The 26,750-nt window shown below is 54.4% G+C and overlaps 10 protein-coding genes across 10 annotated transcripts; 6 read left to right on the top strand and 4 right to left on the bottom strand.

Moving 5' to 3' along the window:
- Positions 1-104: 104 nt before the first annotated feature.
- IWZ02DRAFT_510068 (FAD dependent oxidoreductase-domain-containing protein) lies at positions 105-2,414 on the top strand (the record flags this gene model as incomplete). The annotated part of the gene is made up of 3 exons (XM_066770493.1): positions 105-739; positions 786-1,045; positions 1,090-2,414. Exons 1-3 carry the CDS (start codon positions 207-209, stop codon positions 2,412-2,414), a joined length of 2,118 nt encoding a protein of 705 aa, XP_066618570.1. The 5' UTR covers positions 105-206.
- A 1,140-nt stretch (positions 2,415-3,554) lies between these two features.
- IWZ02DRAFT_105431 (uncharacterized protein) lies at positions 3,555-4,243 on the top strand. The gene has a single exon (XM_066761315.1). The coding sequence runs from the start codon at positions 3,728-3,730 to the stop codon at positions 4,088-4,090; it is 363 nt and encodes a 120-aa protein (XP_066618569.1). The 5' UTR covers positions 3,555-3,727; the 3' UTR covers positions 4,091-4,243.
- Positions 4,244-5,524: 1,281 nt separating this feature from the next.
- On the bottom strand, positions 5,525-7,172 carry IWZ02DRAFT_105434 (RGS domain-containing protein). The gene has a single exon (XM_066761316.1). It carries the CDS (start codon positions 6,935-6,937, stop codon positions 5,741-5,743), a length of 1,197 nt encoding a protein of 398 aa, XP_066618568.1. The 5' UTR covers positions 6,938-7,172; the 3' UTR covers positions 5,525-5,740.
- A 1,009-nt stretch (positions 7,173-8,181) lies between these two features.
- IWZ02DRAFT_105436 (uncharacterized protein) lies at positions 8,182-9,712 on the bottom strand. Its single transcript, XM_066761317.1, has one exon. It carries the CDS (start codon positions 9,463-9,465, stop codon positions 8,635-8,637), a length of 831 nt encoding a protein of 276 aa, XP_066618567.1. The 5' UTR covers positions 9,466-9,712; the 3' UTR covers positions 8,182-8,634.
- A 2,275-nt stretch (positions 9,713-11,987) lies between these two features.
- Positions 11,988-13,132, top strand: IWZ02DRAFT_105441 (uncharacterized protein). Its single transcript, XM_066761318.1, has one exon. It carries the CDS (start codon positions 12,074-12,076, stop codon positions 12,668-12,670), a length of 597 nt encoding a protein of 198 aa, XP_066618566.1. The 5' UTR covers positions 11,988-12,073; the 3' UTR covers positions 12,671-13,132.
- Positions 13,133-13,399: 267 nt separating this feature from the next.
- Positions 13,400-14,875, bottom strand: IWZ02DRAFT_105289 (root UVB sensitive family). The gene is made up of 5 exons (XM_066761314.1): positions 14,652-14,875; positions 14,342-14,433; positions 14,217-14,229; positions 14,071-14,134; positions 13,400-13,965 (listed from the first exon to the last, which is right to left on the bottom strand). The coding sequence occupies exons 1-5, from the start codon at positions 14,757-14,759 to the stop codon at positions 13,604-13,606; spliced, it is 639 nt and encodes a 212-aa protein (XP_066618565.1). The 5' UTR covers positions 14,760-14,875; the 3' UTR covers positions 13,400-13,603.
- Positions 14,876-14,970: 95 nt separating this feature from the next.
- On the bottom strand, positions 14,971-16,395 carry IWZ02DRAFT_409723 (acetolactate synthase small subunit mitochondrial precursor). Its single transcript, XM_066765704.1, has 2 exons — positions 15,368-16,395; positions 14,971-15,320 (listed from the first exon to the last, which is right to left on the bottom strand). Exons 1-2 carry the CDS (start codon positions 16,284-16,286, stop codon positions 15,220-15,222), a joined length of 1,020 nt encoding a protein of 339 aa, XP_066618564.1. The 5' UTR covers positions 16,287-16,395; the 3' UTR covers positions 14,971-15,219.
- Positions 16,396-16,515: 120 nt separating this feature from the next.
- On the top strand, positions 16,516-18,493 carry IWZ02DRAFT_472148 (uncharacterized protein; the record flags this gene model as incomplete). Its single annotated transcript, XM_066768932.1, has 8 exons — positions 16,516-16,794; positions 16,840-16,992; positions 17,198-17,219; positions 17,275-17,327; positions 17,373-17,540; positions 17,592-17,800; positions 17,848-18,421; positions 18,470-18,493. The coding sequence occupies 8 exons, from the start codon at positions 16,516-16,518 to the stop codon at positions 18,491-18,493; spliced, it is 1,482 nt and encodes a 493-aa protein (XP_066618563.1).
- Positions 18,494-20,038: 1,545 nt separating this feature from the next.
- Positions 20,039-21,244, top strand: IWZ02DRAFT_105229 (uncharacterized protein). The gene is made up of 3 exons (XM_066761313.1): positions 20,039-20,199; positions 20,258-20,396; positions 20,449-21,244. Exons 2-3 carry the CDS (start codon positions 20,329-20,331, stop codon positions 21,137-21,139), a joined length of 759 nt encoding a protein of 252 aa, XP_066618562.1. The 5' UTR covers positions 20,039-20,199; positions 20,258-20,328; the 3' UTR covers positions 21,140-21,244.
- Positions 21,245-22,254: 1,010 nt separating this feature from the next.
- On the top strand, positions 22,255-26,587 carry IWZ02DRAFT_494485 (uncharacterized protein; the record flags this gene model as incomplete). The annotated part of the gene is made up of 8 exons (XM_066770024.1): positions 22,255-22,530; positions 22,603-22,870; positions 22,920-23,258; positions 23,309-23,333; positions 23,580-24,134; positions 24,210-24,343; positions 24,425-25,873; positions 25,938-26,587. The coding sequence occupies 8 exons, from the start codon at positions 22,255-22,257 to the stop codon at positions 26,585-26,587; spliced, it is 3,696 nt and encodes a 1,231-aa protein (XP_066618561.1).
- Between the last annotated feature and the right edge of the window lie 163 nt (positions 26,588-26,750).

Below are 26,750 nucleotides of genomic sequence, written 5' to 3'. Positions count from 1 at the left end.
CAGTTGTTTGACGTCGTCTACCTGCCTTGCGCTGGCCTGGCGCTTCTCCACGTGTGGTGCGCTGAAGGAACCTCCTGCCGCCCGCGCTCCGTCTTCGCCCCGACCATCCACGCCTCACCACGCCCAAATATTAGGCTCCCTCTCCCCTCGAGCGCTGCTGAGCGCTTCCTCCTCTCCCCATACCCTTCCACCCTCTCTCACTCGCAATGGCTTCCAGAGGCGCCCGGCGCTTGTTGAAGCCGGCGCTCTACACCGTCGGAGCCGCCACCGTCGGTGGTGGTCTCCTCTACGCTTCTTGGAGACCCCGCGAGATCCCCGGCCATGAAGACGCTGCTGTCCCTCCTCCCACCTACGGCCCTGGCGGTGCCTTCAACCCGCCCGACTTCCCCCGCGCCAAGTCGCGCGACGAGCAGATTGCCGACTTGAAAAAGAGTTGCGCCTCCAACGTCGTGCAGGCACTGGACAAGGCGAAGAATACCGTCTCTGGTCTCTTGAAACCGAGCTCTGACGGCTCCATCCCGGCTACGGAAAACCCCGAGGACGAACCCTATGATCTCTTGGTCATTGGCGGTGGTGCCACTGGTACTGGTATTGCGCTCGATGCCGCGACCCGCGGCCTCAAGGTTGCAATGGTTGAACGTGACGACTTTTCCAGCGGCACTAGCAGCAAGAGCACAAAGCTCGTCCACGGTGGCGTCAGGTACTTGGAAAAGGCTGTTTGGGAATTGGACTACAACCAGTAAGGATGCGCCCAAGCCCGCACGCGCAGACGCTGACTAGTCCAGGTACAAGCTCGTTGTCGAGGCTCTCCGGGAACGACGATACTTTTTGCACACGGCTCCGCATCTCTCTCACTGGCTTCCGATTATGATCCCTATCCAAAAGTGGTGGCAAGCGCCCTACTTTTGGGCCGGAACAAAGTTTTATGATTTCCTCGCTGGTTCCGAAGCCATTGAGACGTCGTACTTTCTCACCAAGAGCAAGGCCATTGAGGCCTTCCCCATGCTGAAGAAGAGCGGTCTCGTCGGTGCTCTGGTCTACTATGGTACGTCAGCATGTTGTTTGCAAGACCAAGGCTAATTGATCCAGATGGTGCTCACAACGACTCTCGGATGAACGTCTCGCTTGCCATGACTGCGGCTCTCTACGGTGCCACCGTCGTCAACCACATTGAAGTTACTGGTCTCGAGAAGAATGCACAGGGCAGACTCATTGGCGCGCGCGTCAAGGACTGCGTCCAGGAATTTGACGGAAAGCCTGCCGAGGAATTCACGATTCGAGCCAAGGGCATCATCAACGCGACTGGTCCGTTTACCGACTCGATTCGCAAGATGGATGACCAGAAGGTCCCGGAAATTGTCGCCCCCAGCTCTGGTGTCCACGTCATTCTGCCCGGTTACTTCTCTCCCCAGCGCATGGGTCTGATTGATCCCGCCACGTCCGACGGTCGTGTCATTTTCTTCCTGCCCTGGCACGGAAACACGATTGCCGGCACGACCGATGCGCCCACCGAGATTAAGCAGAACCCCGTTGCTGGCGAAGAAGAAATCAGCTGGATCCTCAACGAAATCCGTGGTTACCTTGCTCCCGACATCAACGTGCGCCGCGGCGATGTCCTGGCTGCTTGGTCTGGTATCCGCCCCCTTGTGCGTGACCCCAAGGCCAAGAAGACGGAAGGTCTCGTTCGCAACCACCTCATCACGACCTCGGACTCTGGACTCATGACGTGCGCCGGCGGCAAGTGGACCACTTACCGCGAAATGGCCGAGCAGACTGTCGACGAAGCCATTAAGGAATTCAACCTCAAGACCAAGCCCATCACCAACCCGCCGCGCATCTCTGGCACCGACATGAGTGACGATGTCGAGCTCGACGGCAGCTGCCAAACACACCGCGTCCGCCTGATTGGTGCTCACGGCTACTCCAAGACGCTCTTCATCAACCTGATTCAGCACTTTGGCATCGAGACCGACGTTGCGACGCACCTGACGGCAGCCTACGGCGATCGTGCTTGGACTGTTGCTGCGCTCTCCGAGCCCACCGACCAGCGCTTCCCCGTCCGGGGCAAGCGCATCTCCCCGCTGTACCCCTTCATCGACGGCGAAGTCCGCTATGCTGTCCGCCACGAGTACGCGCAGACCGCCGTCGACGTCATTGCCCGCCGCACGCGTCTTGCCTTTTTGAATGCGCAGGCGGCTCTGGAAGCGCTCCCCAATGTGATTGATCTGATGAGCGAGGAGCTCAAGTGGAGCAAGAGCCGGCAGGAGCTCGAGTGGAAGCAGGCCGTCAGCTACCTCGGCAGCATGGGCCTGCCCAAGAGCAAGCTCAACCTGACGCGCCAGGGGGTGGAGCGGGGCAAGGTCGGCAAGTACATTGACGAGGAATATGGCCTCTATGCAAGGCATGGTAAGTGACTGGTCCCCTCGACGACGGAGAATTCCATTGCACCCTCTGCCAAGCGCGCACTGCATCTGTATCATGTACACCACGCCGCGCCGGTATTCATTCCTGGCGTGCTGTGGTGGCCGTGTTGCACGGCGGGGCTAGAGACGCACACAATCATGTCTCGCATTCTCGCGCTGTGGCCCCGGTTCTCGTCACACTTGGCCGTGGTACATGCACGAGCGCGATTGCATGTACACGATCTAGCCACGACGGCAGTGGCACCACTGTGCCAGTCGGCAGTCGGACCACCGTCGTCATCGCAAGCCGCGCCACCACCAACAGCATCACAACCATACTCTGCCACTTATTCTCCAAAAGCAAGAGATTGATTGCTAATTCTTGTGTCTTGACAGACAAGCCAAACGAGACGCTGCCCTCTGATTCGCACATTCCCGCGAACCACAACCCCGTCCAGGGCGCCAACAGCGCGGCATAAGCCGCGAGAGGCAAGCGGTGCCTCAACTCACCCCACTCGTCGGCCTGTCTGATGTGCTGGCTGGCTGGCTGGCTGGCTGTCCGTGTGTCCGGCCCCCCGCAGACTGATCAGCCAGAGAGCCGGCCAGCCAGCCAGACAGACCTACATCCATACATCCTGAACCCGGGACGCGGCAGACAGACAGCAGACGGCATCGGTTGTTGAAAAAGTTTGCTCTGCTGCTGCTGCTGCTGCTTGTGCTACCACACCACATCTCTCCACACCTCTCTCTTCCTCGTTGATGAATAAACCAACCAACCAAACCATTTCTCTCTTCCTCCCTCCTACATACACGCATGGCATGGCCTGTCCTATCCGTCCACCCAATCACACATCTCCTTCTCCGTCGACTGCTGTGCTGCTGCACACGGTACCTTGATGCAACAAGGCGCGCCACGTGCATGGCATGGCGGTACCTCCCTCTCATTCTCTCTTCCTCCATCCCGCAGCCTACACACATAGGCTAGACTTGTCTGAACTAGACACGGAGCATGTATGCGGTGGCAGCAGCAATTGGAACGTGCGTGTTACAATCCGTCTGTCTGTCGTGCCACCTTACCCTACCTCTCGTCGTCGCCGTCGTGTCGGGAATTTTGTCTTTGGTGGGGTGAGGTGAGGTGGATTGGCGGACGGGTGGCCGACTCTTCATTTTCTTTGATCTTTTTTTTCGCTTTTTTCATTATATCCAATGATAAATTTCCTCTTTCCCCCCCCCCTGACTGGTGGGAGAGACGATGGCACGAGAAGGACGATGTAGGATAGGGCAAGGTCATGATATGATTGAGTGCGATAGATGCAAGCGATGCGATGGATGTAATGGCATTGTATGGCATATTGTGGGAATGTAGACACCTAGACGCGTTATTGAAACCAAGCTGGGAAAAAGGGGGAGAAAAAAAAAGTAAAAAAAAAAAAAAAGGTCAAAGAATTACAGACACCGGCAGTAGTGGCGGCGGCCCAGTATTGTGTGTTGTATGCATAATAATCACCATGATGGATGCTCAGGTCTCTCTCTGTCCACATCCATGCACCACCTATCTGTCTACATACGGCCCCACCCACCTACCTTACCTCTCTCTCTCTCTCTCTCTCTTTCTCTTTCTCTTTCTTCAGTCAGTCAGTCAGTCTCGTCTCGTCCCGTCCCGTCCCGTCCACTACCTACATTACTAACTAACTAAAATTCGATCTCGCTTGCTACGTTCGATGGTGGAAAATTTACCCAATCGAGCTTAGCTTAGCCTGGCATGGCATGGCATGGCTTAGCGTACTGAATAGGGTAGGCAGGTAGGTACGTAGATAGGTAGACAGATAGGTAGACAGATAGACGGGTAGGTAGACGGGTAGATAGGTAGACAGGTAGGTAAGTAGGTAGGAGTGTCGACACCCCATCACTCACTAACTCACTCACTCACTCACTCACTCACTCACTCACTCTTTCTCTCTTTCTCTCTTTCACTCTTTCACTCTTTCACTCTTTCACTCATATATAATGGTAGATGAACTAACTACACGCCGCACGACCTCTATATGTGTGTATGTGTGTGTGCTGAGCAGAGAGTACCAGGTACGTACGAACGTACGTGCAACAGCGAGGACTATTGTGTGGAGAATGGATGGCGTGTGTACTACTGTGTGCTCGATTCCGATGCTACCTACTGCTAGCCTAGGTATGTGCGTCATGTCTGCTGGCATGTAGGTGCATAGAGTAGAGAAGAGGAGCGTAGAGGAAGGTAGAGAAGGGGTAAGAGGAGCGTAGAGTAGAGGTAGGCGTAGCAGTAGCAGAAGGTCATCTGTTGTTCATGGTTCATCGTGTCTTTCTTGTGCGGTCGTGCAATCCAAATCCCAGTCCCAACCCCAACCCCAAGCCAATCCAATTCCAAAACAGTGTCATCTCAATCGACAACCACTCAAACAAGAGAAAGAGGAGACAAGAGGAATGGAGTCAAAAGAGAGAGAGAAGGCCTTTTCCCATCCCTTCCTTCTTTCCTTCATCTTCTTTTCATCCACCACCACCACCACCACCACCACCAGAAGCCTCCCCAACCACAGAAAAGAAACGAATAAAGAGGTCGTCGACGCATCGCAACTCTCAAACTGGAAAACCAAACAACGCCACCCCGGACCCACCAACTAATTCCACTACAACTCGACAACAACGACAACAACGCCGGTGTAAATGCTAAGAATATGCCACCTGCCAGCCTAGCTTTGCTTGCATGTGTGCGTGCTTGCTTGCCTGCTTGCTTGCTTCGCCCTGCCCGTATAATGCCCCGATCCCATAAGAATGTGTGAAGAAGAAACCCAAGAGAGGAGAAAGAGCAAAAAAGTGTGACAGTAGCCGCAGCCACCAAAGAAGAGAAGAGCCGAATCGAAGAGGAAGCCCAACATCCGGCCAGCCCAGTAGGTCGATGACGACGAACGGACCTGGAACCGGGTTTGCTGGCACAGGGCAGATGATGTGTGTGCGAATGCGGTAATCGATCTGAGACGGGATCGAGATCGAGACTGGAACAAGTCTCATTCTCAGACCCCCCAAGCAGCAAACGCACTGCTCAGACCTCGCGCACCTGGAAAGGCCTCGAAATGTCCATGGGGCTGCCCTCGTCATCCGACGACGCAGAGCGCTCCTTTGACGAGTGGCCAAACTGGATCGAGAGTCTCCTTCCTGCCAACTGGCGGAAGGAAAAGCCTGCTTGGTGCGATGACAATTTGTGAGTCCGGGTGGTTTTGTTTTCCAGTAGAAAGATGGGGCCGGATGATGATGATGATGATGACGTCCAGAAGGAAAAAGGAGTCCTTTGTTGAAGAAAATCGAGTGTTTCAGAACATACCTCCCTCCATTTGTTGCTGATCGGCGTGATCCTGTCTCATGTGGCCGCTGCTTCGCTTTTTCCAGCCCAGTCGGCTGCTCATGCGCTTCCAGCTGCTGCTTTCTCGACTGTTGCCAGGACTCGGAGTGCTGCCTGCCGTGGGGCATCCATAATCGCTCATAGGAGGCGTCGTCGGGGGAGTCATGGGGTCGCCCATGGCGCTGGGACTGCTGGCGGTCGAGTCGTCCGTCAGGCCTTCGCGGTCCGAGGGTGAGGCTGCCGTGGACGAGGCGGCCGAGTGCGGATGGCGAAAGTGCGAGGCGCTGGCGAAGCGGGCGTGGGCGGCGGCGCCAAAGTTGCGGGTGACATTCGAAAAGCTACTCGTCAGCGACGAGGGCGCCGAAGCGCGGTGGGTTTGCGGGCCTGCGGACGAGGGTTGGGATTGTTGTTGCGCTACGACGTCGCGGCGCAGGGCACGCTCGTCGTAGGATCGCGTGTGCGAGTGGGACAGGTTCTCGTCGCTGGTGTTGTAGGAGGAGGAATCAGCAGCACTTTGAGGGGACAGACTGTTGAGGAAGGGGACCAAGACCGACTCCTCCATGAGTTCGTAGATTTTGCGGACGGCCGTGTCAAGGGTCGAGGGATGCGGGGGGATGCAAGGATGCGACTTTTCCAGAAGGCCGTCTCGTACGTCGGACGGGAGATTGACTTCGCGGGGGCCGTTTGGTGCAATGTAAGCGTCGAGCAGGCGCTGCCACAGCATGCGCACAAAGTTGCATTGGTCGGACTCGGGGCAAACGGCGGCTTCGGGGTTGGCGCCCACCATCTTGTCGTAGTGCTTCTTGTAGCGCGAGGCGTCCATGGTGAATTCGAGCGTCTCGAGGCAGTGGTTTTGCGAGAGGTAGGCCATAAAAGCCGACAGGGTCCAGGGCGGCGAGCCCGTGTTGGCGAGAATCTCGGACAGGTTTGGTCGTCTGATGCAGTAGGGGCCTTGAGCATAACCCTTGGGGATGGTGACGGTCAGGGGCCGGGCGGGGACATACTCCGAGGACGACATTTTGGAGGGTGTGGTTGTGGTTGTTGTTGTGGACGTGTCGTGGTCGTCGAGCAGCGAGGCGGGAGGCGACGATGCAGCAGACGACGATGACGACGGTGACGAGGGAGTCTTGAGACGGAGGGCGGGAGGTTGGTTCCTGCGGGAGTGCATCCCAATCCAAAGGACGACCACGGCGGCGGGCGGTGGACCTTTTCGTGTGAAAAAATGTGGAGACGTTGGGGGAGGGGAGCGAGGTAGAGAGGGAAAAATTAGGGAGGAGGGAAGAGAGGCAGTGTTTTTGGGTGAGGGGAAACGAGGAATGGCTTTCGATTTCAGGAAGGATGGTGGTGGGTAAGCGGATGGAGCCAAGGACAGGTTTGGACAAGTTTGTCGCGTTAGGCGTCGACGGTGCGCTGGTTCTAGGCCGAAGAGGGCCGTCGTAACAACAGCGCCTGAAACGAAGTGGCAGCAAGCGCAGAGGAGTGGGAGGCGACAAAGCAAAAAACAGGGATCCAACTTTGTATTTATTCACCACTGACAGCCGCAACCAGATGGTTGGGATGCGGTGGTTTTTCCTGCACACGGGAGCAGACCAAGACAAAGAGCTAAAGTGACGGCATTGCGCGGCGCTGCTGGACTGATGGGCCGCCACGGCGCCGTCGAAGCCCGATCGAACGCGCGTAGAAGCTTTGCTAGAGCGGCCATGGATCAGCAGTCTCGGTTGCAAGAGAAGAGAGAGAGAGAGAGAGAGAGAGAGCGAGCGACAAGACTGGCTGGCTGGCTAGCTGGCTGGCACTGGCACTGGCAGGCTGCACGGGCACAGCAGCACAGCACAGCACAGCACTGGACACGGGCGGACACAGACAGACAGACAGACAGACAGATAGACAGAGGGAGGAGGGCAGTGCCAGTGCCAGTGCCAGTGCCAGTGCCAGTGCCTGTGTGGTTCCGGGTGTTGTGAGCCGCGAGTCAGCGAGTCAGCGAGTCGGCGAGTCAGCGTCAGTGATTGCCCAGGGCCCGATCCCTACACCCTTCTAGCCGCCTTCTGGCGTCCTTCTAGAATCTTGCCACTTTCTGCTTACCTGCCTGCTTGGTTGCTCAGTACATGTATCCGATGCCTCCCTGTGCATCACCCTACCGCTGCGTCATGGTCACGACCCTGTCTCGCTGCCTCCCGGTCCCGTCCCGTCCAGTCCAGTCCACATGACTCTGCCCAACACCTCCCCGCCGCTCCACCTCACGTCTCCTGCCTGTCTTGACGGGAGGGAGAAAGACGTGCGCAGCCATCACATGCCGAAAAAAAAAAAGAAAGAAGAAAAAAAAAATTTCATGCCGGTCCGTTGACTCCTACTGCAGCCTGTGCTTCGTGTCGGTTACGGTCGTCTTTTTTTGTTTTTTTTTTTTCTCTTGTCTTATTTTTTTCCCTCGCGCTTCGCTTCCAATTCCTTCCGTCCAGCCTCCTGGTAAAAGACTTGCCTAGTCCACCTCCCTGCTACACACATACCCATCATCCATGTCAAGTGAGCCGCCCGCCAGAGCAACAACAACGCAAAGCTTCCTTTTTTTTTTTTTTTTTTTTTTTTTTTCCTTCTTTCATCCCTGTCCCGTCGTAAATGTTTGAGGCTTCCCAGCCAGCCAGCCAGCCAGCCAGCCAGCCCGGCATCCATGCTCCATGCTTCCCGGGGCCACGTATCCAATCTTGGAATTTTTCTTTTCCTTGGCTTTCTTCGCTGCAGTAGGCAGGTGGCAAGGTAGGTAGGTCCGTACGTGATGCCTTCCATCCATCCTTGACATTCTAGGTACCTACCTACTCGTACTGCGTACCTATTGGCTGGCGTGCGTTACTCTCTCGCTTGCCGCCGCGACCACTAACCACCACCGTTGCCAACGGCCTGCAGCCGGCTGCCAGACCGCGTCTCGAGAGCCGCGATGCTCAAATCCCATCCCGCCGCCTCGAGACGCTGGCGAGCCAAGCCACCGCGGCGCCCACCACCACCACCATGTCCTCCATCCCCGCTCGCATCATCGTCAAACAAGTCGCGCGCACGCTCAAGCGTTAGGCGTAGTTCGGCCTCGCAGGCCGCAAACGCATCCGCCGCGGCATCATCCTGTGCCCCCTCTATCTTTTCGCGCGCTTCTTTCTCTTCGTGTTCGTGATGCCGCTGCGGCCTGGTGGAGATGGTGTTGCGCGCAGCATACCGCGCCGCCAGCATGAGCGCCTGCGCCCACGCCTTAACCTGCGCGACAGGCCCAGCGTCCTGCTTGAGCACGATAAGCGCCGTCCGCGTCTCGGCATCAAACCATAGCACGTACGGCTCTTGGTCGAAGATGCGGAGGAGGCGCGCGAGCGAAGGGTTGGCTGTAGCTTTACCACCACCACCACCTCCTCCAGAACTCCCCAGCACGCGCGCACCATTGCTGCTCCAGCTCCAAATCGATGAACATGTAGATGAGCGGCGCTTGCTGCCAGACGATGGCAGCACAGCCAGCACCTCACCCAATCCCACACCAACCCTGCCCCAGCCGAGCACCTCGCGCCGCGCGCCCCTCAGAACGCCGTCGCGGAATTCAAACACGCGCTCATGGCGCTGCGCGACGTCGAGCGGCGAGAGCACCTTGTCGGCTTCAAGCAAGTGCGAGAGGACGACGTTGGCGCGCTGCCGGTTGAGCGAGCGCATCGAGACGGAGCGCACCGCCATGTAGTTTGTCCAGAGGTGGATGGTGAGTAGGATGAGGATTAGCGCGAGGGCGAGGGGTTTGGATGTAACGGCTGAGACGACGACGCTGCCGGCCTAGAGGGAAGGGGGTGTTAGTAAGGGGGTAAGGAGATAAGCGTGCTTGCTAGATACGCGGTGATGTGAAATCATGGATGATTGGGCGAATGAGAAGAAAGAGAAAAGCTGGAAGCAAGGAGAGATAGAAAGAGCCAAAAAAAAAAGAAAAGAAAAGAAAAAAAGAAAAGGAATCATGCATCTCGCCCACCCATCCCAACCTCCTCACTCCACCCCACTGCAGCAACATCAAGCAAACAGGCAAGCGACCAATCCAGCATCACAAAGGCAGAACAGGGATGCCACCATCGGGCCTTGGCGCAGCGGCAGCAAACGAGGGAAAAAGTCAAGCTCGTATACCCGCGCGCCCCCATAGCAACTCTCTCTCCTCCTCGGCAAATGGTCATGTCGCGATTTCGTCATGCATGCATGCACGCACACATGCTTCTTCTGCCGCGCATTTCTAGAAGGTTGGGTTGACATGCCCGAGTTTCAAGAAAGCGAGAGAGAGAGAGAGAGAGAGAGAGAGAGAGAGAGAGAGAAAGTGTGTGTGTGTGTGCTGAAGATGCCGTCGCTGCAGGTGAGGCTTTTGCCTAACGTTTACGTTTGCCGCGTCGCTAAGGAGCGGGCGGAAGTAGATGTTTGTAAGAGAGTGTTTGGGCGCAAGCTTCTACCGCATCTTCTGGAAGGTTGATTGGATTGTTCCCTGATGCTTCTCCCGCATCGCCTTGTTGCGCAGCCAACGACAGACCACGCGTGTGTGGAAACTTTCTCTTACGAGCAAGTATCTATCCATGCGCTTGTGGGTTTGGCTTTTGGTTGGTTGCGAATTTGCGATTTGGGTTTTCCTGAGTCTTGTGTTTAGTGTTTTGTGATTGGCGTCTTACGGTGGTTGCGAGGGCAATTGTGAGATGGTTGCTGCCACGGCGCGCAAAAGAGAGGGGCAAGCTGGGGATTGTGTTCAAGGACTCCCGTTCCTTGAAGTCGACAACTTCCCTGCTAGAATAGCGCTGCTCATCGTCACCAACAAAACACCACTACACCTGCCCTTTCTGTCGTCTGCCTAAACAAGTAACGTGTCCCGCAAGCGAGCGCGCAAATCATTCAGCCCAGGCAGCGCACGAGTCGCGTGCGGGAGCCTGGCGCGCGCCTTGCTTGGCTGAGTGGGCTATGCTCTCCGTCCACGGCAAACGCAGAAAAAGGGGGACAGGAAGTAAACATGCAGGCAGGTAGCGTATCGTGGCGCACTGCTATGCCGGCCTGACATGGCGCGTTGGCATGCGCAGGAAAAGGTGTGCCTGGCGCCCTCTCCGCCGCGCCATGGCACCGCCGTTCCTCACAGCCGGGACCAGACGAGATGGTGAGGGTGGTGGTGATGATGGCATGGCGCAGCCGTGTCGGCGGCCTGATCATGGCTGGATGGCGAGCCTGGATGCCTGATCTCGGTTTCAGTTGGCTCCGGCTGTGGTTCCGATGGGTGGAAGATGGGGGTGAGGGTACTGCAGGACTGGAAGGGTAGGTTTTCCCCACAGTGGATTAGACCCCTCGTTTCTGCCTGAATGACTCCTGGTGTGTATATCGCTCCCCCTTTCTGCTTCTTCTCCGCACACCCCTTGATTCTCGTGACTCGTTCATCCGCGCGGCACACTCGCGTACTTGTCAGGAGAGCTTGTGTTGGACAAATGCGCCTGACATGTGCAGAGAAGGGGATAGCGTGAGGTTCGACAGAGACATCGTCGACCCGACGGAGCCTGGAAAACGAGGGAGCAATCCGCAGCAAATGCGCCAATTCAAGGCACCATGGACCAATCAGCGAGCCGGCCAGCGAGAAAATTCTCCAGTTATACTCGCTAGGAAGATCGAAGGCGTATTTCGAATCCTAGCTGGCCGTCTGTCGCCTGCTAACCTCGTGTCTGCTCGTCTCGACTCATCCATCACGGCCATAGACTTTTGCCGTGAGCCAGTACAGTACATTCGAGAGCTTGTAGTCTGGACCTGAAGCTTGCCTGCGTGATCGCTTTACTTCGTGTCAATAGCGGCGGGGCAGAAGAAGCGCCTAAGTGGTACTTGGCGATAAACTTCGCGATTACAACTCTCTCGCGTATCTCCATGTCCAGACATCGACTGGCCGACCGACCGCCACATCAGGCTGATTTCATGAGGATGGTCGAAGCGAAGGCAAAGAGGTTCAAGGTAAAATGTGCTTGGCGAGACGAGGCGCCGTTCGCGAAGCTGTCTGCGCAGAGCGAGGCGTCGAGTTTGGTTTATTTCCTTGGCGCTGTCCGGTCAAGAGAGAGAGCGCCGGATTATTGTGCATCCGCATATCCGCTGGTTGGGAGGCTCGCTTTCTGCAAAGCCCGTGACGTCTTTCGGACCATGTTTTTCGGAATTTTTTCTAATTGCTGTCCATGCTCTTGATACCAGCCAGTCAAGTGGCTATTCTGTGAAGGATAGCCCGGGATCCAGAAGTAATGATAGGCGAATGACCAAGAACTTGTGACTTTGCAAGAAAAGTGGAGAGAGAACCAAGGTGCCAATGCCAGTACGAAAACAAAGAAAGAGAAGAATAATGATTGTGCGGAAGTGGCGAACAAGTAGAGCAAGAAGTCGACTCACCAGCATTCCCATGAGTGAAATCACCGTCTCTTGCGACGAGTCTTTCTATATTCCAGTTAGCGTACTCAGCACATCAGTCAAACATCTGCCAGAGTCCCGCTACGCTGCGCTGCTTTGGTCAAGCGTCTACATCATCATCCATGCACACGACAAGCAAGCCCAACACCTCAGGCCCTCTCTCGAACCCATTCTGCCCTTCCCCAATACGCTCACCGCCTTACCAACTACAGCCCTATCATCGTTCCAAGTCATCCCCGCCAATCCCATGAGCTTGAGCCTGCGAGGTCATGCTTTCGGACGGATCGCTTCGGAAACCGGCACACGTGCTCTTTCTTGCGGCTTGGCCGCGGCCGAGGCCGATGACGGATCCTCGCGGAAGCTTGTTGGTCTTGGTCATGGTAGAGGCGAGAACCTTGAGCAAACGGGGAGGCGGGGAAGGAGACAACAGTTGGGGGAACGTGGAGAAGATGATGGGGTAAAGTGGGGAGACGAGATGATGATGAAGCTTGGGGAATGACACCAAAGAGATTGTCAGGGTATGGACGTCGGAAGTAGAAGGCTAGGGGTTGGCTAGGAGAGGAAAGCAGGAAAGGGTGTCAGGGGGGACGATGATGGGAGCAACACAACGCATCCAGCACAAGATGCCTTGTGAGCAACCCACAGTCCTGGAAACCAGGGCGCAACACACCACACCGCACTCCCACGATCCAGTCACCCCACCATCCACAATCTCGCCAAGCTCCGCTCACCCCATCAACCAAACCATCCCAACTGACCTTCGGCTTTGGTTAGCATCCAGTCAGGTCAGGTTCTGGATTTGGGTTTCTGATCTCGAACGGGCTCGGGAGTTTGACTTTGATGGCAGGGACCGCCCTGGTTCTGCTGATCCCGGCAGAAATCCCAAATGCCGCGTGAATCCAGAACACAAAACATCCGCCGCCGGCACATGCACGCCATGGCTGAGGCGGAGGTGGCGGAAGTCGCGGCCGGGATGTGACTGGCAGGCAGGGCAGGGAGGGAACCGGGTTGGGCTTTGGACGTGACCGAGTCGCGCAAGGTTGGTGGCTTCCTTGCTGGCTGGACGTTGTGTATTTTTTTTTTTTTTGTACTCAGCTTGGGCTGGAATTTTTATTTTTGGATTGGGTTGAATGAGAGACTGTCTTGTCCGTGTGCTAGCATGGCGTCGTTGTGGGTTGCGCAGTAGAGCATGGTCGAGCTGTGTGACGTGTGGAGTTTCTGAGCACTGGCTGATGCCAGCGTCGTCGACCGGAACAAGAATAGCGCGGCGCTGACGGGCTGTGTACTTAGGCAGACGCCGTGACGTGTGTGGGGCTGAAGAAGTGACACCGTGAATGAAAGACGGTCATAAGGCTGAGGCGGAGTTCCACAAGGCGCAGCGCAGCGTAGCATCCGTCTTCGGCTTGCCGATACCAAAGCCGGAATGAAACTTCTAGAAAAATGTTGCACTTACCGCATTCAATTCTCCCAGATTGCCTTCCTTTGCAAAATGCGCACTCAAGCTCGCCTTGCTGCTGCCTGCTGCAACGCCGCAGAGTGCTCTCAGAATGCTGGCAAGGCTGAGCACTGTCGTCCGGGGGACTCCTGCTGGGACTCCTGGGGAGATCATGTCGAGAAGCATGCCCGTGTCGTTGAAAAAGTCGGCAGCAAGCCGCCAGGATTTGCACTCAGGTTCAAGGGCAGTACCCAGGCGAGCGGCGAAGATGATTGTTGCTACACGTCCCGCCGAGGATTGAACAACGGAAAGGAGGAGAGCCTTGGTCGGTGTGGCATCAGCGTCACCAACGCCAACGCCTAGGAGATGTCAAAATTAGTGAATGGTTGTCGATAGGTGTTTTCTTTGAAAATCCAGAGCAGACAGGGGACGATCTTCGTAAAGGATGAATTCAACTTCCATACCTTCAAGGACAGCTCTTGATGATAGCATTCCGGCAATGGAACTCGAAAATGCCTGGAGAGAGTCCTGTGCGGAAAGGATAATGTTAGATTTTCACAACTCCTCTGCCTTGGGGTGTGCTGTCGGCCACGATAGCCTTGAAACTCACATAGATCTGGTAGCTGAGATTTCCGAATTCAGTCAGCTCATTCACGGATCGTGCGGCTTTTGGGCCAGAGGACATTGAGAGATCCCAATCAGCGGTAGATTGAGTGATAGGAAGCATAAACATACGGAAGGTAGTCCTCTGTCACGCTCTGCGGGTATCCAGCGGGAAGAAAGACATCCAGGATGACTTGGAAAATATTCTTGCGTTCCTCGGGGAGCTTCAAATGAGATCATTAGCTGTAGTTCATGGCTTCTTGTCAGGCCGCACGCCATTGGCTTGGGCAGGCATGATTGATTGGCAAGAACATGTTAGAGAAGATGGAGTGGGATCGCGTCAAAAAGAAAAGGATTGGCAGGAGGCCACCAAGGTGATAATAATTGATGGCATAGAGAGTTTTGTATGCTGATGGGGCGAGGACGAAAAGGGTGCACTCACAATGACGTCCACGCGGTTGTTGTCGCCGCTCTCAACATACGTTGTGATGACGTTTCCGGTGTCATCGTATTCGACAACTTCAACTTTTGTCGACGAGTAAGAAGCCATCTTCAAGCCGTGCGACACATTTACTCTCGGCGATGGATGGTAATGGTTGGATGGTGGAGGTGTTGAGCGCAAGTTGAATTTGGCTACGTAACGGTTCTGTCAAGGAACGGCGGCGGCCATGCCACGTTTTAATACCCGCAGAGCCCCAACATAAGATGCGCTTAACGAGCACAAGATTATCGAGGCTCAAGATATCCTGGATATCGTGCAAATCCCAGAGTTTGATAGATTAATGGGCCTGGCATCGAGATCAAATAATCGTGGCCGCAGTCTCTGTGCAGCTCGCTTGCAAGGATGGACAGCGGTCGCGTTAGATGCACGACGGCTTGTCCATGCTGCACTCATGGTGAAATCATTTGAAGCAGCTAAGCTTCGGAATGGGTCATTCACTACTTGATACAAATACAAACGCGCAATCTCTCCCAGCCTTGAAACGAAGTTTTGAAGAGCAAACGGATTTTTAACCCGGGGGCAGCAAGCTCTGGTCGACTACATCTTCAATTTCCTTCTCCTGCACCTCATCCGGTCCTGTGAGCGGTGAGCGAGGCAGCGCCATCAATCCTATCCTCTGTTAGCTCTTGTATCGTTATATCAATGAATGCACTCACCTGTCCTGGCAGACTCGAGAATGCCAAATGGAGCAATCAGTTTCATGAACGAGTCGATCCTGGCAGGCTTGGCCGAAACCTCGACTATGCAGTTGTTGGTGCTAATGTCCAAAACCTTGCCACCAAACTGGTGGGCCAGGTGGGTAATGGCCTCCAAATGCTCGTGCTTGTGTCTCAAAGCCTGGCTGGCGGCGAGCTTGCTGGGGTGAAAGTCTTTTTTGAGCGAGTCCCGAGCAGCCTCTTCCACAACCTGCTGTTTGGCCAGCTTCTCTGCCATGTTTGGTGACTGACTCTCACCACTCTCGGCCTCCTGCACGAAGCCAGGAGAGTCGACCATTTCCCGATGATGATTCATCAGCTCCTCAAAGTATTCAGGGCCCAGGATGGAAATTTTGGCGAGGAGAAGCTCGCGCTGGACGAGGGGAGCCTGGGTGTAGTCAAGGACAGCCCAAACGGGAACGAGGTCCTCCAGCTGGCGACGCGCTTGCTCAACGACGCCATCCTGGCCTTGCAACACAATGGTCATGCGCGAGAGGTCGGGAACCTCGGTGTTGCAGACAACGAGACTATCAATGTTGAAGCCGCGGGCAGCAAGAATTCCAGACACGCGCGAGAGCACACCGGGCTCGTTTTGGACCAGACAGTTCAAAACATGGCGCTTAGGCGGGGCGCGCGACGGAATTGGCGTCTCGTAGAGGATGCTGCTGACGGCTGCAGGGGCAGACCAAGAGGGAGGAGCGTCGCTGGTGGGAAGAGGGTTGATGCGGCGGTGGAGGGCCTTGTAGGCGAGAGCTTGGGTCGACGAGGACGAAGGTTGGTGCCGCGGCCGAGCGGATGGCGTGGTGAAGGCTGGGCGGGCTGCTGGCTTCTGGAGCGCGGAGCGCAGAGGCAGAGCATTCAATGCTCGCCTGGAAGCCATACTGGCGATAGTATGCCCGTCAAAGAATGAATTTGTGGAAAGTTGCGGGGACCTGTTGGTGTTGAGGAAGACCAGTCAGAGGCCATTGATTGTCCAAAATCCGCCGAGCCCGACTTCGGCCGGCAGAATCCCAGGGCGGTCAGGGTCGGCGCCGCGTCTTGTGCGGGAGCTGCCCGCTCGCTCAAGCTGCCTCAAACTTCGCTCTACACCACGCTTCATCACCGCAACCATGGCCGAAGAAGGTCGCAAGCGCTCGCGCTTTGATCAGACCGAACCCGAGCCCAAGCGCCGCGAGTCGCGCTTCGACCGCCGTTCACGATCGCCCTCTGCCCGCAACTCTGACCGCCGTCGCAGTCGCAGTCCCATAGAACGTCAAGCCAGCGACAGTCCCGCAACCGCGGAGAGAAAGGATCCCCAGGCTGCTGCAGCCGCTGCCGCCGCTCGCATCAATGCCCAGATCCAGGCCAAGAAGGGAATCCAGCATGTTGACGTCCCGCCGATCCGTTCGGTATGTCCCCCGTGCCGTTGTATGACCTAGCACTGATGACCGCAGACTGCAAGCCCGGCCACTGTCAAATCTCCCTCCGACCCTGACGCGCGCCCCGAAGGCGAAGTATACGAGCAGGATGGTGATTACATCAAGGACATCGAAGTCAATGACCTCCGCAACCGCTACCTACTGACAAAGGGGGCAACTCAAAAAATGGTAAATACTTCTGATCATAGCCTACTGATAGTCCTAGGACGAGCACTACACACATCCCATCATCCAAGCACTGTTCTGCAAGGTCCCCAGCTGTCTTATTCAAACTTGTTTGGAAGCGCGCAAAAGCTCACTTTTAGCCTCTTTTAGTCGCTGTTCCCAGCGTCCCCCATTTGGCACCTGCTAACCTCACCCGTGTGGCATTTAGATCAAAGAGGATACTGGCGCCGGTACGCTTCACCTAATATTCGTTTGAGTATAGGATGTCTTACTGAATGTGTAAAGATGTCACAACCCGGGGAGAGTACTACCCCGACAAAAGCCTGGTCAAGCCCGGTGTAAGTTTGCATCTCTCAAATTGCTTCTCAGGCTAACAATGATAGGTGCCTCCGCTTTACCTCCATGTCACGAGCACGACAAAGGAAGGCCTCGAAAAAGCAGTGGCCAAGATTGAAGAGTTGATGAAACAGGAACTCCCCACCCTGGTCGATGAGCGGCGTTTCCGTCGGAGGGAGCCGGAGCAAAGTGTCGAGCGTGACGAATTTGGAAGAGTATCGCCCACAGGTTCTTGCAGTCTGCTGAACGACGCTGACAATCGACAGCGCAAATGGCCCGAAGAAAAAATTCCCGTGGATCTCGAGCCAATTCCCGGCTTCAACCTCCGCGCGCAAGTTGTAGGTCATGGCGGCGCTTACGTGAAGCACATTCAGCAAGAGACTCGCTGCCGGGTCCAAATCAAGGGCCGCGGCTCTGGCTTTATCGAGCATAGCACTGGCCAAGAAAGCGACGAGCCCATGTATCTTCACGTTGCGTAAGTAATTGACTCGCACTTTGATGACTGATCCTAATTCCCAGCAGCGGACCCGTTCCAGACGACGTCAGGCGCGCGAGGGAGCTTTGTGAGGACCTCCTTGCCAACGTTCGCCAGCAGTATGAACAATTTAAGGAGCGTGGTCCTCGCAGAGGCTACGGTGGCGGTGATCGGTACGAGGGTGGCGGCAGGAATGGAGGCGGTCGTCACGATAGCTACAGCAGCAGCAGCTATGGCGGTTACGGCAACAACAGCTATGGCGGCAACAGTCAGTATGGCGGACAGCAGTCTCCAGCTGGCCAGCAATCTGCCATGAGCCCCACGTCGCAAGCCGCGCCCGGCGCTGCCACGACATCTGCTTCCGATTACAGTGCTCAGTACGCCCAGTACTACGGCGGACAGGACCCTTATGCGGCGTACGGTGGTTACCAGGCCTACATGACCATGTACTGGCAGTACTATGGTCAACAGCAAGGAGTTGGATCCAACTCTGGCACCCCGGCTCCAGCGACCTCTGAAGCTCCTCCTCCGCCACCTGGCTCTGCTCCGCCGCCCCCGCCGCCCGGTGAGGCTCCTCCGCCTCCACCTCCTTCTGGCTCTCCTCCAGGTGGATATAGTGCCGTAAGTTTTGGTTGCCGATTCCGTGTCGAACTGATCTCACAATGCTAGGTGCCTCCACCTCCCGGCCTGTAAATGTTCATCTTTTCGAGCAGGGGACGGGTTTCAGATGATACCTTAAGGAGAGAATGACGATGATGCGTACAAGCCCAAAGTCTATTGCATGCTAGTGCCGAATAAATTGGGATGTTGGTAGTCCGGAGTTGGGAGGGAGGGCTGCATGGCCACCAAATACCAAAGTCCAAGAGGTTGATATCCATTGCAGATACCTGGCTCACAGTTGAGTCGACCGATTGCAATCACTGGATGCAATGTGAGGACCCGCCGTTTGTTGCCTGAACCCTGGTCCCCATCTCGTGAGGCATCGTCTCCGCCCGCGACAAAGCACCCGTGATAGGTTGATAGTAGGCGTCACGGCTCTAACTGATACCACTTCTTCAAAATCACTTTGCCGTTTCTTTTCAAATGGTTGAGTTGCTCTTTTTCTCTCGTTCCCCATCTCTTCTTAGACACTGTCAACCCCTTCAGACGTCTTCGGACGCGTAAAATCGCGGTGCCCTGTCAACTTTGTCCATAAGTTCTCGGATCAGTCGGGCCTAAAGTGTTCCTGCAGTCTGGGGGTCAATCTTGGTACCAGAAGGACAGTACAAGCGTCGATGTGCTGTGTAGATTCAGCGAGATGTTTTACTTCAGAGCAATGAGAGTCCAGTGACCTGTACAATTTCGCCATAGCTACTGCACCAAGCTCGACCCCAACACCAAGAAACGCCAGCTGATTATCAAAAACCTTCCGAATGCCGACATCATAGATTGCGCTCTTGATAGCCTTCTGCCGACCAGCAAGGTACTCGCTCTGCTGCGCACCATGTGTGGTACTTGGGACCCACGAATGACGTTGCGCCCTGACAGGGAAGAACTCATAGCGGTTAAGTTCAGGCTGTTCACGACGGTCCCCCGCAAGACTGGGGATGTCGAAGAGGCGGGGTACTATTGCAACAAAGCAGGTCTTGAGAAGGCGCACTGGTCGCGCGCTTTGTGCAGTTGTTTTGATTGCATTTTGATGCAGAAAAACAAGCCTTGGCTGCGCATCGACAAAAAATGAAGACATTTGCAGTGGGTTTTGACGGGATTTTTAGAGACAAGATGGTTAGGGCTTCACCTTCTAGAACTTTGACTGGACGAGGATTTGTCATTCTGCAGTAGATACTCGAAGATGGATTGAGTATAAGTAACAAGACTCTTTGTTCTGCGGGCAGTTCAAAAATTAACACCACCGTGTATGTGTTCTTCTCAACTAGATAGAGCATGGCTCAACGGCGGCCCTGCCTTGAGGGACCTCCCGTGGGCCTCTCGTCGCCTGGCATGCAGTCCTGAATCAACACTTTAACACGACAGCCGACTTCTCTGCCTTCCTCCAGGACACAGCTTTCTACTCACACACCACTAAGCCTCTTCGAGCGTGTGCCTGCCTCTTCCACCCGTGGGCGCACACCGTGCCGGACTCGACTTCAAAATCCAGACTGCTGTCGCCGCCGACACAATCCATCACCACCTCCTCCTCATTCGCAACCTCAATCACAACCTCAATCACAACCTCTTCGCCGAGCTGAGCGACATACATCGCATTAGCTGACGCCTTTCGTTCGTTTTCCCTGAGCTGTGCAAAATTGTCGGCCAGGCTCTCCACCTTCAAGCCGCAACACCACCGTAGCGCTTCGAACATCCTGCTCTTCGCACTCAAGCGCTATATAACCAGCATCGTCAAGTCTATACCCCCGAGAGTACGTATACCCGCTCAAGCAGCAATTGATCTCCACACTCACGTCTTCCTCCTGACAGGCTCTCGTGTCTTCTTGTTCGCCCATTCTCTCTGAGTCCAGTTGTTTACTGACGAAACACATCCCGCAAGAATGGCTCAGCCAAGCTCGCAACTCGAGGTCGCAACTGTCGCCCGTCCCCATGGATGCATGAGCCCCGCGTAAGTTTTCCATCTCGAGGTTGTATCGCGAGAGCCACTAAAGTCAGCGCAGGGGACCACTGGTCAGGCTGGTGGTCGGTCCGGAGAGAAAGTTGGTCGTAACCCATCGCGATCTCGTCTGCCGTCACTCTGATGTCCTCCGCAACGCTCTCACTGGACCCTGGGCCGAGGGCACGACCAACACCTTGGAGCTCCCCGATTCGGACCCGGTAGTCGTCGAGAACTTCGTCATCTGGGCCAACGGTGGTCACATGCTTGGTCCGATGTTCGCACTCGAGCTCTACGTTTGGGCCGAGAAGTACCAGGTCCCTCTGCTCAAGGCTGATGCCGCTCACACCTTGTACTGGCACTGGTCCACCTGGAACAGACGCACCAGGACCCAGTGCATCGTCGCGTCCGCGGTCCCAGATGCCAACGTCATCCACTTCGCTCTCGACAACTTGCCAGAGAGCAATCGCATCATTCAACTTCTCCGCGTGGTCCACAATCTCTGGCACTGTCGGATGACCAACTACCGCGCCTTGCGCAAGATGAGAGCTGCCAGGTTCCGCTTGTTTTCGACTGTCCCGTACGGCCCCTTGGACAAGATTGAACCCGCTCACGTCTACTACGCCGGCGGGAAGCGCACAGAATCGGTTCTGGGATGTCCTCACGCCCTCACATCCAAGACCAACATGAGAGGCTGCTATGACTGCCTTTGGCTGGCCGAAGAGAAGCCTTGGCTCATGAACGGAGTATTCTGAACGCGACTTTGGGAAGGGTGAAATAGTCGTCTGTGCAATTGGTGTTGACGGGAACGATGGAAGTCCTGGCTTTTGTCGACGGGAGGGAAAAGAATAACAAGGATGGAAACAGGAATGGGTGGTATGGAAGACGTGGGACTTGGAGGACGAATCAGCAATGCCGAAACAATGTGCTGTCAGAGGACTTGAAAGGGCGGCAAAAGATCGCGGATGGTCAGGTCTTTCGGTCTTGGTCCCACGAATGAGAACCAAATTTTATGTACAATAGCTGGATCCGGAACTGGGATTGGAAAGTACACAGAGCAGCGAGACGGATTCAGAGAGAGTGCCTCGATTGGTCAGAGACGACCCGCTGAACAGGTGGCGGATGTGATGGCACCTATCTTCGTTTAGGACTAGCGCAGGCGGTCACCTCACGACAATCTCGCATTGCAGTCAACTCCTCCACCTCATCTCCAACAGAACTCACACTTGAGCGGGTGCTCAATGATCTTGCCCTCTCTTGACAAATGATCTCGAGCCAGCTGAATGCCAACGCCAGAACTCCGTTGGCCTACGACGTGCTTTGACCTCGCTTGCTTGCGGATCATCCAGACGTCTCGGCAGCTGACGATGTCCGCTCCGGCGGTCTCGGAGCGTGCTCCGGGCAGGATGGCGAAAGAACGGGTCTGGATAGGTTTTCGGTCCTCGAATCGACGCTGGTGCGTGGAGTTTGTGCTGTTGTTGACATGCCAAGACACGTCACAGTGTGGGGCTTGAAACCTGTGATTTTGACGGTGAAGCTGACTGTCTGCACCAGAATATCACCGCATTACTGCATTTTTCGACAGACAAGGTAATTTTCGAGTTCAATTTGAGGACCGAACAACTCTGGGCGCCGCCTGTTGCGATGAACAAGAACTCCTTGGTTCAGCCACAACGCCAAAATTGCCATATCCTTTGACGATCGAACAATACCCTCTGACCGCAAAAGATGGCGTTCTGAGCATCGAAAATGTGGAGAGTCGAAGGTGGGTCTGCGATCTCTCCGCTCTGCGGCAGCGCAAATCTCTCTTTCTATCTCGCAAATCGAATCTTTCGCACGCAACCTCTCAATCCCCTTGCGCGCTGCCGTCATGGGAGAGGAATTGGGATTCCCTCGAGATGGGGAGTTCCGGGCACTCCTTCAAGCAGCACAAGCAGAGTTCTTGGAATCGACTCACATTCCGAAGAATGTCAAAAGAGATGCAGCAGAGTTTGAGTCTGATCCCGAGTCGTGGCTGAAGGCTTTCCAAAACTCGCGGCGCAAGGGCGGCCGTTTTGACACAGCCTGCACGAAAATAACCAGCCATTTCAAGCAAATTCAGACTGCAATCAGTGCCCTTGGGTTCGCTGTCAATGTGATCTCAGCTGTAAGTCTGATATTATTCAGTCCTTCGCAGCCGAGAAACAGTGAGGGGGCTAATTAATTAATACCCACACAGCCCATCCCAGCTGCCGCACCAGCATCGCTCGCTGTGACTGCCGTATCTTACTTATTCGTGTCCATCGCAAAAATCTCCGACGACTTCAACCGAGTGGAGGCATTTTTCTACAGGCTGGCTAAAACGTTCAGGCTTCTTTCGCCACTAGACGGAGATATCGAGGAACTGAAGGGGAATGCCGACCCTCTGAAAGGATGCATCATTGACCTTTTCAAAAGCTGGTTCGAAATCTGCAGTATCGGTATCAGTCAGACCAAGCACAGGCACCGTGTGTATCTTGCCGATCGCTGGCTCGCATACCTGCTAATTCGACCCAGTAAAATTCTGGAAAAAGCTCTTCAACGAAGATGAATTCGACGAAGCTCTATCAAAGTCGGCCCAGGCTGAAACTGACTTAGAGCGGTCTATTGACGCTTTGAATCTTGCTCTCAGTGCCAAAACGTATTTGGAGGTCAAAAAAATGGCAGATAAAAACGAAGAGGACGAGCGCGATGATATCCTCGACTGGTTATCAGAGCTAAACTTCAACCAAGAACACCAACGCCTTCAAGAGCGAGTCTATGATAGCCGGGTAGCTGGTCGCTGGCTTCTGAAATCAGACGCATTCACTCGCTGGCGGGATGGAGACAGCCATAGGCTTTGGTACACAGGCAACCGTAAGCAGGCTTTATCCTACAATGACTGACAAGGGACTAACATCATCTAGCCGGTGCTGGCAAAAGCGTCTTAGCGTAGGTGCATTTCTAATACAAGCCAGGGGCTGATGGCAAGATCCGTGGCACTCGATAATGGTCATCAGAAAGAGCACACACAGGGAGTTTTAATACTTTCTAAGAGGCATTCAGCATGGAGCATTCAGGCTTGTGGTGGGATGTTCATGAGGAGCATTCATAAGCTCCAACTTGCGGATGCCAAATTGTGTGCCACATTTTGCGGCCAGGCCTTCGCTAGTTAGTACGACGCTAACTCCGAACCAGCTCTATTGTCACCGAACACCTTCAGGAATGGGTTCAGCGGTCAGAAAATGCACCCAAGAGGGCCGCTGTCGCATGTCTTTACCTCTCTTATAAAGAGAATCCCAAGTTGACAGAACTTCTGGGAAGCATCCTTCGGCAGTTTGAATCAAAATCGACTTTCATCGACAGCGATGTTCGGAGTCTATTCAAAGAATACCGACAACACGGACACTCCTTCCGGCCGCTTCAACTTAAAGATATCGAGAGGCTCTTGTCGCAAATGGCGAAGTCTAGACAGATGTATATCGTCGTCGACGCCATGGATGAGTGCGAGCGCGACGTTCGATATGCACTCATGGGAAGCCTGCAATCGATTGGTGAAGGCGTCAAAATCCTGGTAACTTCGAGAGTCTTGGCTCAGCAAGTTGACCTCCAGCATGGCTTCATCGAGCAAGAGATAGAGGCACACGACGACGACATGCAGGATTACATTGACCAGGTTATCCAGAAACATGGCATGCTCCAAGAATTCAGCAAAGTAATAAAGGACCAAGTACCGCAAAGATCAGGAAAAATGTAAGCCTTGTTGTCCCTTGTTCTCCTTCACAGTGCCAAGAGATCGATAGCCAGTTACTGAGCATTTTTTTTCAGGTTCCTCATCGCTCAGCTTCATATGAATGCACTAACAGAAGTTGAGGCGCCTAATGACGTCAAGAGGGTTCTCAAAACTCTGCCTGATTCCATTTCAGGTAGCTACGACGATACCATAACCAGAATCAGGCAAAGTAAGCCAGCAAAAAGAAAAATGCGCGCCACAGCGATCTTGGGATGGGTTTCTTTCGCACGACGACCACTCTTGGTTCAAGAACTCCAGCATGCCCTTGCCTCGAGGGAAGTCACCACAGAAATCCAAGAAGGAGACCTGATTCCGGAAAGCGACATTGCGTCTCACGGTCATGGACTGATTGTTATTGGTGCGGACAAACGAGTCCACTTCCTCCACTACAGCACTCAAGAATACTTGGATAAGAACAAGACCAAGCTTTTTCCGGACTTTGAGAATCACATCGTAATCTCCTGCGCCCAATATCTGTGCAGAGCAGAGCTCGAACAGCAAGCCGTAGATATTGAGGATTTGATTGAAGAGGGTCTCTCATTCAATAACAGGCTTTACTGTTTCCCCTTCGCACAATATTCAGGAAACGAACTTCATGTTCACTGCCACAACATTCGGAACCATTGTCGCGATCCTCAAGTCTCCAAGGCGATCAATACCCTTCTTCAGAGAAAACCAAGCCGAGCTCTCTATGATGAGCTTCACGACTTCGGAGATTACTACAAATTTTCCACAGCATTGGACCCAGAAGAGTTGGATGCCTCGAGGAAGTCGATGCCTGTTCTGCATCTCGCCGTCTTTTTGGGCTTCGTTGAACCCGTCAAAGAACTAGTCGGAAGGGGCCTCGACGTCAACGAACGCGACTGGATAGACCAGACAGCTTTCACACTGGCATTGAAGCACGGGTTTGACGACGTTGCCTGTGTTCTTCTGGATTTCGGCGCAGCTGTCGATCTTCCATTGGATAAAGGGTACAGAATCCTCCGCTACGCATTAGCAAAAAATTGCACACAGGCAGTGCAGAAGATTGTCGAATGCTACCCCAATCCTGAAAGAGACCCGTTTCTCAAAAGGTATAGGGAACTTATTCCTTTGGCCTACAATGGAAACGTGGATGGCCTTCGTTCCCTCATTGATCCTCACTCTACAAAGCGTATTGATTTGCGCCCAATAAAGCGCAGAAACCCCCGGCATAAAAAAGTTGCGAACGGCACCCAAGCTTCCGGCCAGGGCCAAAGCGACGCGTTCGAAGAAAGCGACTTCCCAGAAAGCGATGACTCAAGCGACGACTCAAGCGACAACTCAAGCGACGACTCAGGCAACGATACTGAAGATGATACCAGTATTAAAAGCAGTGACAAGAGAGACAAAGAGGACAACGCTCAGAGTCAAGAAAACATGAAGAAGTTCGACGTTAGAATGAGCAGTCACTTCAAAAGGGTTCAGACTGTCACTCTCAAGATGGCTTGCTTCTTGGCAGTCGAGCAGGGCCATTTAGGAGTTGTGAAGCTATTCCTTGACCACGGTGTCAATCCAAATCTGAAGCTCGTTGACGGTCAATCCCTTCTACACTGCGCTACTGCTAAAAGCAATTATCAGTTTGCCGAGCTTCTTTTGAACTATGACGCAAAGATAGATACAAGGGATTGGATTGGAAGAACACCATTGACGGCCAATGTTCGGATTGCAGTCAACGAAGGTGAGCTTGGAAACTCTTAGATATGAGAGTTTAAGAGCATCTCTTGCTGACCACATAGCTTTAGTACTCAACTTGCTGAAATGCCGTGGTGCGAACGTGAACCTCTTCGAGGGAGGCACCACTCAGTTGATTGATCAGGAGGAGTCCCAGTGGCCCAGTATTTCTACACTGGCGGATTCAAAATCGGTAATTTATGCAACAGCTTTGTTTGTTGCCGCTGTAGACGGAGCAGTTGAGGTTGTGAGATTCTTGCTCGACAACGGAGCAGACGCTTCCAGTAAGAGCAGCATTGGCTGGACGCCACTTCACGGTGCTGCTTCCCAAGGGCTGGTAGAATGTGCGCGCTTGCTCCTGGAGCGAGGTGCAGACGTCTTCTCGACTACTGACCAGGGCGATACACCGCTGGACTTGGCCGTGTCGGGACCGGAATATTTTTTCTTGTGGGGAGTCCACGGAGACCGTGATGGCATCGAAGTCAGAAACTTGTATACCGAGCTGAGTGCGGAGGACACGCAGAGACAGAGAAAGGAAACCGTGGAGTTGCTCAAGAAATACGGTGCGAAATCCGGGGCTTTCAGCAACAATGGGCAGGTGCAACGTCAACTTTGGCATGACGATTTCTGGGCCGAGTACGAAAGACGCGAAGATGTTTGGGGGCCAAATAGTAGAATACTGTCGGCTTCGCAAAGACCGATAATCTACCAGAGACGTTAGATATCTACGGTTGCGAGTAGTCAAAGACTTCACAGTAGGCAAGGCAGGGTGGGCGCCAGTTCAGTGTCTTTCAATACCAGGTTGATAGTAAAATTCGCGGACAGGAACAAGCTGGGCCATCTCAGGAGCATTCATCCGCTTCGCCGCGCAATCGACAAGAAGC

Source organism: Phyllosticta citriasiana (assembly GCF_038021145.1).
Source record: "Phyllosticta citriasiana strain CBS 120426 chromosome Unknown IWZ02scaffold_17, whole genome shotgun sequence".
NCBI lineage: Eukaryota > Fungi > Ascomycota > Dothideomycetes > Botryosphaeriales > Phyllostictaceae > Phyllosticta > Phyllosticta citriasiana.
This window is presented reverse-complemented; position numbering and strand designations above follow the sequence as displayed.